We start from the raw sequence: 13750 nt of genomic DNA on the forward strand, positions 1-13750 counted from the left end.
CTCAACTATATAGTTCTTCTCTGTGTTCTCCATTCATTAACTGTATTATTCAAAATGTATTTAATATTCATAACCAACGGCTAGTTAGCCTTCGCTAATACTAGCAGCAGCTACTTCCGTTAGCTAACCGGAAGTAGCCATGTACAGTAGCCGTACTTTGCTCTAAATGGCGAAAATGGCCGCCGTTTGTAACCTGCTGAGCAGGTGAATGGATAGATAGAAAGTTTGAATGTGAATTATTATGAGTGGGGAATTATTATTAATAAAATATTATTAATTGTCAATGTTTTTAATCCTTATTCCAAACGTGGAACCCGAGGAACAGTTTCACTGTGACTGTTGAGTCAGGCTAGCTAACAGGCTAAACTCTCCAAAGGTTTAAACTTCTCCGCCTCCTTTCAAGACTACAAGTTGGTTGTTGAGACTCATAACATGTTGTGAGGCATAAACTTAGCCCAGCTTCGTACAGGCCAATGATTTCTGCTGCCTGTACATTCATTACGTCCTCCTCCTCCTCCACCACCAGCGGTGTGCTCAGCCACCTTCGCCTCCTGGAGGCTGCTCACCCTGGGGGCGGGGTACGAGGACACCTGGGCAAAGTCGCCTGACAGGAAGCCCCGCACCGGGCAGCGGGCTGAGGAGAAGGGGGAGGAGGCCGAAGACCAGGAGGAAGGAGAGCCATCGTGGAGATCCGCTGACTCCAACGCCGGACACAAGTATGACACAGTTGTTCACCTGGACGGAGGACGGAGAGGTGGAGTCCATCAGCTCGTCTGGAAGCACGACACCCTCCACAGCATCCCATGGCCCCACAGGTGAGACACTACAACAACACACCAAAATATATTCCATAACTTTTTTATTAGACCCTAAGGCAGTTGTCCACTTTGTCTCGTTATAGCTCCTGACAAGCAGCCGTCACTTTTCAACTTATTTACTTAAAAAAAACCAGAAGAACTTTGTTACTTGCACTTCTCCAGTTCTCTGGAGGTTTGCCATTGGGCATTTTATTTTGAAGGCCTTGTCATTTCTATAGCAGCTGCTGCAATATCAGTGCAAGACTGAAAGCATAACTGAAAAAATAAAACTATAGTGCAGTTATCATCAGTTAATCTTATTGCAGTACATGCACAAAACCACCAGGTGGCTTCTCTGTTTTATATCAGGAGCAGTTGTGACATCATTATTTGGCTGCCGATGATGATTTATAGATGTTAAATTAATAATGAGTCAATTTAGAAATGTCTACACCGTAGATGTGAGCGAGCTAAAACAAACGGTCTAGTCTGGTGGTGGGAATTAATTAATTAGATTGAACGTAGACCAAACAAGCGTTGGATATGAAAAAAGCTTCTGGAGTTAGAAAGGTTTTGTCAGATATTGTAACATGCACTCACACAGTCAACTCCCACTGTTTATTACTGTAACTTGGATGAAGATCTGAACATATTCAAAGACAAATTTATTCATAAATAAAGATTATCCCTAAAGGTTAACAAATTCACAAATTAAATTTTTTTTTAGCTTCAGGCTTCAGGCAACCAACAAACCAATTACACGCGTGTTTCTGTAAAGATTAACTGTCTGTCTCTCTGTACACGTTGATTATCATCTCAAATATTTTAAAATTCATCTCCAAAGTCCTGTTTAGAGCAGAGTGTCCTGCTCCAGTGCACTTTTGTTGACACCGAGCCTGCAGAGGAGGAGTCGCTCGGTTCAGGACGGTAAAGGTCACAACAACAACAGCTGCATATTTCTGCATAAGCTATGTCTTATATCACAATTTCCTTTACAGGAAATGATGTTCTGTTATGAACTTCTGTGGGGCTGCAAATGTTATGGTAAAAAAAGAGAACCTTCAATGTGCTTGTCGTCTTTAATAACTCAAGAATCAAAAACACATAACCAACCTCAAAGTGATGTAACTGTTACTTTATTACTTTTGTCACTTTGAGGACCGAACGTTTTTGAATAATTAGCCAACATTTCATAAAATCTTCTACAAGCTCCAATCACCTTGAATGAAAAAAAACATATTCTCCCACGTTGATATTAAATAAATAAAACGACGTGATCCTGAACTTTATGACTTCTACAGTCTCTTATAATAAAGCAGCAGCAGCAGCAGCAGCAGACGGGGAGAAGCGCGTCTGTGCGCTCCGCTCTCCGATTGGCTCGTTCCGCGGTCACATGGGCTCCTCCTTTTTTTTTTTTTTATTCCACCGGGGGACGTGGTATAAAACCTTCAGCCCCCACCGGGCGATCAAACCCAAATCAAAGGATAACTGCGCGTGTTGGTGGAGGCTTGCTTTGCTCCTGCTCGCAGCTGATGGGGAGGGAAATAAGAAATGAGAAAAGGCAGGGCGGAGATTCTCAGTGTTTGTGTCAGGCGCCGCCGCTCGTTCTCGACTGAACGTTTCAACTGGTGTGTGGACGCTGACACGATGCTGTCAGGATCTTTTTATTCACGGGAGGATGATCTGATGTGATCTTTCTTTTTTCTTCTCCAGCCGACGTGGATGCAACAGAATCAGTTAAAGTGATTCGATGCGTAAAACAACTTTACGCGCTTTTAAAAGATGAACGAGTGGAAAGGATCCAGAGAAACGTGCTGGGCTTTTTTATTCTCGCGTCTTCCTTCTCTCTCGACACACTCTTAACGCGCAGCTGTGGTCGTCTTGGATGAAGTGTGTTTGTTGTGATGCGCCCCCGCTCCGTCTCCACTGACACCGGTTTGGATTTTCCCCTTTGGATCTGTGCGTTCCCAGAATGGCTCGCTTCGCCGAGGACCTGCCCAGTCGCTATGGAGCAGGAGGAGGCGCGGGCGGCGGCGGAGGAGGAGGAGGAGGAGGAGGCAGAGGTGGACCGGGCGCCGGGAGAGGGGGAGCCCGGGGCGGCGGCGTCGGCGGCGTCGGCGGCGCTCCGGGCGGCCAGAGGATGTACAAGCAGTCGATGGCCCAGCGAGCCCGGACGATGGCCATTTACAACCCGAACCCCGTCAAACAGAACTGCTTCACCGTCAACCGCTCGCTCTTCATCTTCCGCGAGGACAACCTCATCAGGAAGTACGCGAAGAGGATAACCGAGTGGCCATATCCTTGTTCCTCCCCTGAGGCGCGCAGCAGGTGCATCATGTGCAGCCTGTACAACCTGTGTCCCTGTGTTTGACAACCACACGCACACACACACGCACACGCACGCACGCACGCGCGCACACGCACCGCCTGCAGGCCTTCATTTGTCAGCCTGTTAAGTTGATGTGGTTTTGGATTTGAGGTTGAGGTTTGGGGGGAAAACCCAAAGCCAGCGGTGTCTTTTCTTTATTCTCCTCTCTCCTCCTGCACCTGTCGCTCTGCTGCTTATCTCTATTCAACATGACACACACACACACACACACACACACACACACAGATTTGTGCCGCCTATTGTGTCGCCCTCTCCGTCCCTGCGCGGCCGTGGAGCCTCTGCGCGTCCACATCGACAGATAAGTTCTTTTGTCAAAATGTCAGTCGTGCATGGAACAGGAAACCCCCCCCCCCTCACACACACACACCCCCCCACCCCCTCCCCTTGGTTAATAATGATCAGACAACATCGCTGTTGTTGATTTACGCAACTACAAGTCAATAGAAGAAGAGAAAAAGCTCCGTGCGTAAAAGGATAAAGCCCCCCCCACACACACACACACACCTGTCCACACACACACACACACACACACACACACACACCTGTCCACACCTTCTCCTGTGAATCCATCGTATTTTCTTGTGGAGATGAGCAGCAGAGGTCACCGCCGGCCGGTGGAAGGCCGGAGCCGGAGCCGGGGCCGGAGCCCTCTCCATGGTGCTGAAGTCCTCCACGACACTTCAACGAGTCGTGGTCAAACCTTCACGTCGTAGCGTCACAAGTGAAATATTCTGACAGTTATTCAGTTGGTTTCCCTCATTTTTAGATGAAAACAATGATTTAATCATGAAATCATGAAATCATAGGCAATCTCTTTTCACATTTAAAAAATATTGATACATTGAAGCTGTTTTTAGTTGATTTGAAGAATTAAAAATGGAGGTAGTATTCTGACCATAGCTTAGTGGATTATCTCAAAATGATTATCACCAAGAGGCTTTTCAACAATATGATTTTATGGCACTTTGTAGCTAAAACAGATGATCTGCACAGGAAAACGATTGAAATAATTTCAAATCCTAAACAACTTTTTTATCGCCCCAACTGGGAATGAAATGATATATTTGTTTTTCGGTGAAGTGGCTGTAAAAGCTTTTATTTGTATTTGACAAACACACAAGAAGTCGACGACAGGATCGTGTCTGTGGGCGTCAGCGAGAACAGCATTAGCTTTAATTGAATAACAATATATCGGTGCCCTCTATATGTTAATATCTCCACAACACAGGACCCCCAAAAAAAACAACAACTCCCCCACTCTACTACAACAGCGATTGCACCCTTTGCCTTCACAGTCCGGAACACAGTAAATGTCTAATGGGTAACAATGGGCTTTCATGGTTATACGCTTACGATTCATAGGGCCTCCATACAGGCCCTGACCCGCGGACATTGACCCAGCGATGAAATAGATTTGCAGAATGAGCCAACCATTGATAATTGGTTGGAAGTGGTCGACCAGCTGGAAGGATCGCCAGCGTATAATGTATAGGATGCTTTCTCTCTCTCTCTCTCTGGAGAAAAGCCTTGAACCAGAGAGCGGTGGAAGGTTCATGGGTTAGTGGACATTGTGTGTGTGTCTAGATTTTAAAGTGTGATGGCGTTTCATCACACGGCAACAAGCACAATTTACCGTTGTCTGCCACGATCTTTAAAGTCATCAACACAACAATAACGATTCAGCTGTGAAAGTGAAATGAACTCAACTTCCTTAACCCTCGCACTCCGTTTGAATACATGATCCTGGCCACGATCATCGCCAACTGCATCGTCCTGGCCCTGGAGCAGCATCTCCCCGCCAGCGACAAGACGCCCATGTCGGAACGCCTGGTGAGTGCACTTCACTTCCTTCCTTTTTAGTTTGTTTTTTAAATTACAGAAATGGAAAGTCATCAAAGCCGCCACTCACCGCCACCACCACCGCCACCACCGCCATCACCGCCACCACCGTGTTTAACTGTGTTTCTTTAATCCACCTCCTATCTTGTAGGTCATCAGATCCTCCCCGTTCTCCCGCTGCTTCTCATATGCATTCAATCTAAAACCAACATTTGAACTCCTGACAGTCATAGCACTTGGCTTCATGGTTCAGCATGTTTTTTGTTTTTGAGGGCGTCCGTCGCTCGAGGGAGTTTGTCTTAAAATAGCGAGCCAGAGAGTGTTACGAAGAGCAACAGCTTGATGCCAAAGAGTCAATTAATTCCCCTCGTGCCGAACCACCTGCTCCGCTTTTGAATGACCTCAGCGGTTGTGATGCAAATTCAGCAGTGGGGCTTGTTACTACGAGGGAAACAACAACAGCAGTAAAAAAAAGAAGTGGCGTTCAGCACCTGAGAAAGTGATTGGAGTGGTTCCACAAAGGAGAAAACAAGCCTCCTCTCCTCTCCTCTCCGCCTGCCGCCTCCTCCACCTTGAGGATGTAATGCAACGAGGAGCCTTTTAATTAGAACAAGGGGATCAGCTTTTATTTATGAAGCTCTGTCAACAGAGGAGGCGAGCTGTAAGTGGAGGCGATGACGGAAGCCATTCACTAAAGAGTGTTTCAGATCCATTGCAGGTCTTAAGCAATCGAGAGCCTCAGGGATTTTCACAAGTGGTACAGTATTCATACATCAGCATGTGTTTGAGCTGGGCGCTTTTTAGAAATGCTGTTTCTAAATTCCAACTCCTACTGTTCCGAGTAAATCCTCAATTGCAATGTGAAGAAGCTTAGGCTCGCGACTTACATGCTAGCACGGTACGGCACGATCGTCGGCCACGACTTGACTGCTCACGCTGTACGTGTGAAACGCTTGTCGGTGGGAAAAAAGCTCCACCGAGGCAGAGAAGTTTGTTTTTACCATAGAAGAAGGAAGCCGACGAGACAAGAAACTGATTGCCACTTCGCGCAGGCGCAATCAGGAAAATAGACACTTTAGTTTGAGGAATCGACTCGTGGCTCCCTTTGACTGTGCGAAAGGTTCGAGTCAACCAAAATTACTGACGTGTCAGAAATGTACCTGAACATCCAACCGGTCGGGAGCAATTAATCGCAAACGACGCACGACAAAGTAGAAAATCATTCGACCCTAAAAAGTCTCGTGTGACTCCATAAATCTGGGTTTAAAAAAAACGGGTTTAAAATTATACACTGTATATCTATCTTAATACAGTTTTTTATTTTCCACATATCTTGTAGACCAATCACAACAGAGTAGAGCCAGCTGGCCAATCAGAGCAAGACTGGGCTTCATCGGGAGGGGGGAGGGGCCTTAAAGAGACAGGAGCTAAAACCGAGTGTTTCAGACAGAGGCTGTGAAAGAGGAGCTGCAGAAATGACCATTCTGAGGAAATTGATGTGTTTACTGAACATTAGAGCACGTAAACCTTTTCTAGTAATAACCCAAATTAAAATCATGAACCTGAATATGAGCAGAACATGTCTCCTTTAAAACAACGCTACTCCTATTGGCCAGGGACGGCTCATTTACTTCTCGATAACATCAACAAAATGGTGTTATATTACCACCACAGCCCTCGTGCTCCAACTGTTGGAACTCGCCCGTCCAAAACATATCTATTATCGCTGCACGTTGACTGTGGTCAGCCAGCGCTACTATGGAAAAGGTCACGTTTCCCCGTGGCAGCGCTCAGGCCTGTCACTACTTATTTTACGTGATTATTTATGTCGGAGGGCTGGATGACGCTGGGGGTTGGGGACACTGTCTGTCAGGTTGTAGTATGCTGGGAACGAGAGAGAGAGAGAAAAAACTGAGTGGGGGGAGTGAGCAGTTAGCGTAGGCGTGAGATTTCCACGGCTCGTCGTGGCCTGTGCATCGCCCCTCGGCTCTCGACGATATTAATGGAGACAAAGAGAAAGCGTCACGTTATACGCGCCTGACCCAACTCCCGTGACTGTACAGCAGGGCCCGGGGTTAACTCGGCCACGCAGCGCCAATTATCCAACTGTGGCATACTGTTTATTGTTGGACACCTTTAAAAGTATGATGCAGTGCAGTGCCCAAAATCAATCATGCCCAGTCACGTGTGACCTTTGAAAACAAGAATGCCTTTGTCCCTTTGTCCCAGACGACGCCACTTGAACGAGCCTTGTGTCCCTCTGGTCAGTCCAGGTCTCCCCATGATTTCATTATTCCATGCTTCATTCATGTCCCGACATCCCACCAGAGGGGCACTTTGAAATGTCCAGGTGCTCTACTATTTCGTCCAAGCACCACTTAGGTCGTTTCATACGCCCTTGTCGTTGGTCCAACTACCCCCCTGTGGTCAAACTTCCTTCTGCCCTTCCGGTCGGCCCTAGTGGCCCTTAAGTTCTGTCCACTTCCATGCTATATTTTTGCCCTAATGTCCTACCAAAGGGGCTCTTAGCAGCCAAAGTTCCCTACTCCGTTTGCCCAAATGGCCTCCAGGGCCCAAGAAGCCTCCTGGTTGGCCCCCAGGTCTTTTTTGGTAGCCCCAACAGGCGACCACATCGTCCATCTGGTCCCTTCAACTTCCCTGCTTAATCAACGCCACTCGAGACAGGTCCAATTGCCTTTGTGGTTGCCCCACTGGTCAGCTTATTGCCCAAATCTTTCTAGTTTGTCCCAAGCATCGTTCTGGTGCACTTGAGGAGCTCCCTGGTCGGCTTGACGATACCAAGAAGCTGTTTTTTTGAGACATGGTGAGTTTGCAGAAGCTTTCAAACCAATAGGAAAATTCCTGGAACATTCGGCGGCAACATTTTTGATTTAGATTTCATCTGGCAGGAAATGTGCAGGGAATTGTCCGGACCAGCGATCTTGTCCACGGTGACATTCTGACACGATGATTACATAGTTTATTTTATTTTCCTAACGCGTGGACTGAGCAGGCCTGAGAATGCGCTGGTTTACCGAAGCCCTTAAGATCATGCTGGGTGTGATGAATACTTGTTTTCGCTGTATTTAATTTCTTTTCATCCACAGAAGAGGCCTCCACTTCCTGCACTTCTCTTTACGCTGGTGCAAGAAGTAAAAGGAGCCATCTTTCGTTTTTCTGTCTTTTACTTAACCCCCCCTCCCTTCTCTCTTTCTCTGAACGCTTCATTAACCACTCTATTACCTCTAACAAAAAGATCTTCCTCTGTGATTCTTATCATCCTTCTGATTCTCTCTCTCCCTCTCTCTCTCTCTGCAGGATGACACAGAGCCCTACTTTATTGGAATATTCTGTTTCGAGGCCGCCATTAAGATCATCGCCCTGGGCTTCGCCTTCCACAAAGGCTCCTACCTCCGCAATGGCTGGAATGTAATGGACTTTGTGGTCGTCCTCACGGGGTGAGTATGTGCGCCGCGCCCGCTGGGTGTCAGCTGGAGATGGACGTCATGAGCTGAGAGAGTGGTTTCCTTTTGTGCGTATCTGTGAGCGCCCTGAGAGAGAGAGAGAGAGAGAGAGAGAGAGAGAGAGAGAGTGACCAGCGTCCCGTTCGAGCACCTGCCTAAAAGCATCTTGTGTTATTCCACAAGTAAAAGACGGTCGCTACGCAACATTTTATCGCTTTAGCCTTTCGGTTCCCCGTCCTTGACATGAACACCGCTGCTGGACCACGATGTGTAGACTCCTCGTCCACGTGCTCTGTGGCTTCCATTCGCGCGAATAACGTGAATAATTTGCCCGTTCTTCTTTCTCCGACAAACCCCCTCTGAACAAACACACACAAGCGAACACGTACACATGAACTGTTGCGTGAAAAAAAACAAAACTGGATTGCCGATGGGAAAGCCGAACAAGGTGGCCTTCTTCGTCCAGTCACGATACGAATATCGACCCGTGTCGGGGGGCTGCCCACACACATCGACAATAGTTATCCTCCATTTCTGATACAATGGCAGGACGTGTGACGACAGTGACGGAGGGAGGATCTCAGCGGCACGAGGATGTTTTGCTCGAGTTGAATCGGCTGACACGACGTTGGCTGCTCGCGCCGTTGGCGTGGCCCGATGTCAGTGACGGGAAATTCCCGCCTAGTCGTGTCTTTGCATTGATTTTCTATGTAATCTACTCGCACGACTAATTGGCGTCGCGTCCGGTGTGAACGCACCAGGACTTTTGTGGTGATAAGTTTGGTGCAGGGCGCTTTCCCTGCTTAAACGTGATGAAGGTGCACAAGGATGATCCGTTGTGAAATATTGAAGGACAGTGGTTTTTGGAGATGCTCAGCAAACTGGTCATGTGTTGTTGTCCGCTTACTTTTGGCCAAAGAGAAAGTGCGTGTGAGTCAGAAACCTTCGTCCCGACAATCTACATCACAATGTTCAGTTTTTTAATGCCGAAGCCTGAGTTGGCACCTGTGAGTCTGCAGCGAAGGTACAAAACGTTTTGTGTTTACGTGTCAGGAATAAGTACATGTCAGCAGTGCAAGTTATTAGCTAAATGGATCACAGAGAGAGTTATGTGACAGAAGCTTTTATGGTTCACAGTTGTTGTTTTGTCCTCCTTTTGGCAAGCTCTTAGCGGGGCTCGGACAAAGGCAGGCCGCCTGGCATGGAAGCTGCCAGACACCGGGGCTTTATGGAGACGCAGAGATGCAACGGCTCGTGTTTCTTATTATTAGAAAAAAGGAGTCGTGATTGGCGGAGCGACGGTCGGGTCAATCGTTCGGAGTAATTACGGCAGAGATTTCAACTTGGGCCTTTGTCTAGAAGCTCCTTCTAATGGCCGTCGTTAGAAGCAGAGAGGATCAGAATATATCTTATGAGCTGGTGCTGCTTTTGCTCTTGTTGGACACAAGATACTATTTGAAAAGAATTAGCTTTTCTCCGGACTTTTGTGTTTTTTCTTAACACCAACTTCCCGCTCCTCCACTCTTATGATTACATACTGTACTGTTCGAACGTACACTGAAGCTGGAAGAAGAAGAGTAAGAGTTTTTTTCATACATCAGATAGGATTCATGTTTTACCGAGAAAACTGTGAAATCTTTTAAATCCACATTAGTCTATCAGGGTATACGCCCACGATGCATCTGCCCTGAGTGGAAGCGAAGGCTGCACACACGCACATTGATGCAACACATAGGAAATATGGCTCTTATTAAAACAGCCTTAAGCCTCTTGCGTCCAAGGAGACTTGGACGAGCCGGGAATCGAACCACCGACCAGTGGACGACCCGGCCTGAGCCACAGACAGTGTCATGGTATAGTTTTTCAGCGACCGGGTGTGTCCTCACTCCTCTCAGACATTTTCCTTTTCCCATATCCTGCACGTTGGAAATGTGTTAGTTTCATTTTTGCGCCGATACAGTAATAATAACTGCCTGATTGAATTCATGAGTAGAGATATTTTTTCTGCCTTTATGCTGCGTGAAGCTCAGAATAGGTTTGTTCTGACAATAATGACTATATCATGAAGTGGATGAACAAATCAATTAAGGGTGGGTATTGAATAGAGGCAGAGATGAAGTACTGATTCATACAAACCAATATTTAAATATGCCAGGATCATTAAAAAGCAGAAAATTAATTGGAAAAAAAGGAATATTTTATTAAAAAAAAAAAAAAAAAAGCTTTATAGTGTTGATTGCCATCATCTTATTTTTTTAAGGTTTTTTTTCTATTCAAAAACTAAAGCCAGAGATATAGGTTTCCACTTTTGGTTAGCCATTGCTGACACAGCTGGATACAAATGAACCATTATGGTGTGTATGCATGTGTCTCTGTTTGGTTGCCAGGCAACGACGGTAGATTCGGTGTGATCGGGGGTTTCTGTAAGTGTGTGTGTGTGTGTGTGTGTGTGTGTGTGTGTGTGTGAGGCCATCCGTTTGCTTTGTGCCCAGTGCGCTCCTGTGGGACCGGGGGGGGGGGTGAAGGTGTCCCGACCGAGCCCACGTCTATCCGGAATCAATCGGATCAGCTCTGGGTGTATGGTTTGGCTCCCTGGTATGAGCAGTGTACGAGCAAAATCTGATCCTGGGAGATTTCGTGAAAAAAAAAACATTTAACCATGTCCTTAGATGTTCACCCTCCCTAAGTGAAGATAAGAGGATAAAAGGGACTTTACTGCAAAACACACCTGGGTGTTAAAATCTATTTCTGCTTTGTCCTGTGCAGTCCAGAGAGGGAATATAATATAATAATATTAGTCATCACAATTACACTTTATTGTATAAAGGATGAAAAGGAAACATTTTTAGCAGCCAGAAAATATAAAAAAACCAGTAAGCGAGAGACCCACGGACGAATGTAACGCTGCTGCTGTTGCATGTTATCAATCGATGCTGGAGTGATCGATGAAAAAAATAATTTAAAAATGCTTTGTGATCAATCAAAAGTGACTGGTCATTTTTTTTATTTTGTTATTGATCGTACTGGTTTGAATCTACTTCTGAATCCATGCTGATGTAATCGTGGCTGAACAATGCTCTATTAATAATCTCATATTACACAAGTCAGTCGTGTATTTTACTGTATATGATCTTACTCCTTTTGTTTCCTCTTTTGCTAAAAGTTCCTCCCCTGCTGTACAATTCCAGTGCTCAGGCTAATTGCGTGGACACGGCCATCTGAAGCCTAATGGAATTGTCTAAATCATAGTGTAGCCGGAGGCAGTGGCAGACCTTTAATCTGTCCTGATCAGGCATTAGGAGCCCCTCTTAATAAGAGAATAAATCTGCCCTGGTTGCCAAAGGCACTAATCAATAGTAGACACTGAGCTGGTCCAGCCCAGGAACCTCTGAGCCCCTGATGAGGTGCCCGACACACGGCCAGTCACATGCTGAGCAGCATGGCAGAAGGTCACATCCTGGAACTTTTATAGAAGTGCAGCACAACATGGTTTGAGTATTAAAACTGCACCCAACAGGCGAGGAGACATTAAGTTTATCGTGTAACGCGAGCTTCACCCTGAAATATAGATACAGTCTGTCTACAGAGATTTTGCTTATTTGCTTTATGTGTTCATAAAGTCATGCAGATAAAGTTCCATAAGAAAAAAGCAATTCAGCAGATGTAGTGTATGTACTGTATATGTCAGTATACATTTTTTTGTGTCAGTAACATCTGAACCGATCGCTGGTTCAGATCTCCATCTCTCCGTTTAACCTCTCCCGCCTCTTGACCTTTGATTTGAGTGAGTCACTCTGTTATTGACCACAGCCTCGTATCGCCTTTTACTGCCCCGTGCAAACACCATGGCAACCGCAATCTAAGCGCTTCCTGGCTGGAGAGCAATAATCCCGCCGTCAGCAACCCGGCGAAAAAACAAAGCCGGGGCCGTCGTTGTTTTTATTTATTTATCTGCGTGTTTGATTTCACGAATTCCGTCTGTAAGTGGTCGGGGGGGGGGAGTCGGCGCTCGTGTCTTCTTCAAAGTTGTGATTTCCTTTCATGTTTCCTCCCTTTCAGGCGACGGTGGCGAACACAATAGGAGGCTTCAAAGTGTAGTTGCAGAGACTACAGAGGGTTGGGTTCACTTTAGTGTAACGCTCGCAGCCCGGCAGCATGAAGAAACGTTTCCTTTTGAACTTCTGGCACAAACGCTGCCGTCTGATCGTGTTGGTCCGAGATGTCGTGGCCCTTGGCCGAAGTTACACATGTGCTTGACGTGACCTGGGTTTGTGTCTGGGTTAGGGCGCTCACTTCTGCCCATTGAAGAGTTATAGCTCGGCCCCCCCCCCGGATTTTAGTAAGTCGCAAGATCGCCGTACGGCTCATACGACACGACTTGCTGCCTTGTAATCGTGAGGCGTATTACGTACGACTTATCGGCGACGGGGGGTCAAACACGACACGATCCTCAACCAGTTTTACTGTCGAGCACATTGAGTCTACCTTTGCATGAAACGTGCTAAACAAATAAAATTCAATGATTGATTTGCCATCCAACAATGTAGAATCCAAAGTACTTCCACACGCACACACAGCTTCTCACATGCTCCGGTGTCGTGATCGTCTCCTCGGGAGTATTTCCTGTCTGGCTATGTTTTACTAACCAAGGACCAACTCACTTATGTGCCCCCAACTTTACCAGCTGGTCGTTATTAATTTAAAAACAGATTCATAATCCTCTCGGTGAGGCAGACATTTTCACATATTAATAACTATAAGTCACTTTCTTTCTCGCGCCTTTGCGACAGCCATGGCAGGGGGGCATTGTGTTCGCACGTTGTACATCCTATTCTCATGCAATATCTTAGGAACGCCTTGAGGGAAGACTCCGGGATGAACGGATTTGATTTTGTCAAGGTCAAAGGTTGAATGTCACTGTGACCTCATCTCCGTCCAATTCTTGTGAACGCCTGCTGGGAACATTTCTTTACATCTAGCACAAATGTTCAACGATGAACCGATTGGAATTTGGTTGTCCAAACGTCAGAAGGCCATGACTCAAGAATTCATACGCTAATTATTAGAATACATGGCATATGCAGTAGAATATGAGTCTGGGCGGACATGGATGTAAACTGCAGCTTGACTGGTTCGACAGTGACGTACCACCGCGAGGCGGCGGTTGAATCACTTAAATCCAGGGGATTGTTTTCTCTTCAGTTTGATCGCGGAGCCTCCCTCTCGCTGTTATTGATCGTTTTCTCAACATGTGCTGTATT

At 46.4% G+C, this 13750-nt stretch overlaps 1 protein-coding gene across 3 annotated transcripts in view; it reads left to right on the plus strand.

Moving 5' to 3' along the window:
• The window catches only part of cacna1bb (calcium channel, voltage-dependent, N type, alpha 1B subunit, b), a 104444-nt gene that overhangs the window by 1068 nt on the left and 89626 nt on the right, over positions 1–13750 (plus strand). For all 3 annotated transcript variants that reach the window (XM_035608192.2, XM_035608193.2, XM_035608194.2), the window contains exons 2-5: positions 527–815; positions 2769–3092; positions 4911–5016; positions 8344–8483. In XM_035608192.2, the coding sequence (XP_035464085.2) occupies positions 527–815; positions 2769–3092; positions 4911–5016; positions 8344–8483 (859 nt within the window). The remainder of the gene's footprint in view (positions 1–526; positions 816–2768; positions 3093–4910; positions 5017–8343; positions 8484–13750) is intronic.

The sequence above is a fragment of the Scophthalmus maximus genome, chromosome 20 (assembly GCF_022379125.1).
Source record: "Scophthalmus maximus strain ysfricsl-2021 chromosome 20, ASM2237912v1, whole genome shotgun sequence".
NCBI lineage: Eukaryota > Metazoa > Chordata > Actinopteri > Pleuronectiformes > Scophthalmidae > Scophthalmus > Scophthalmus maximus.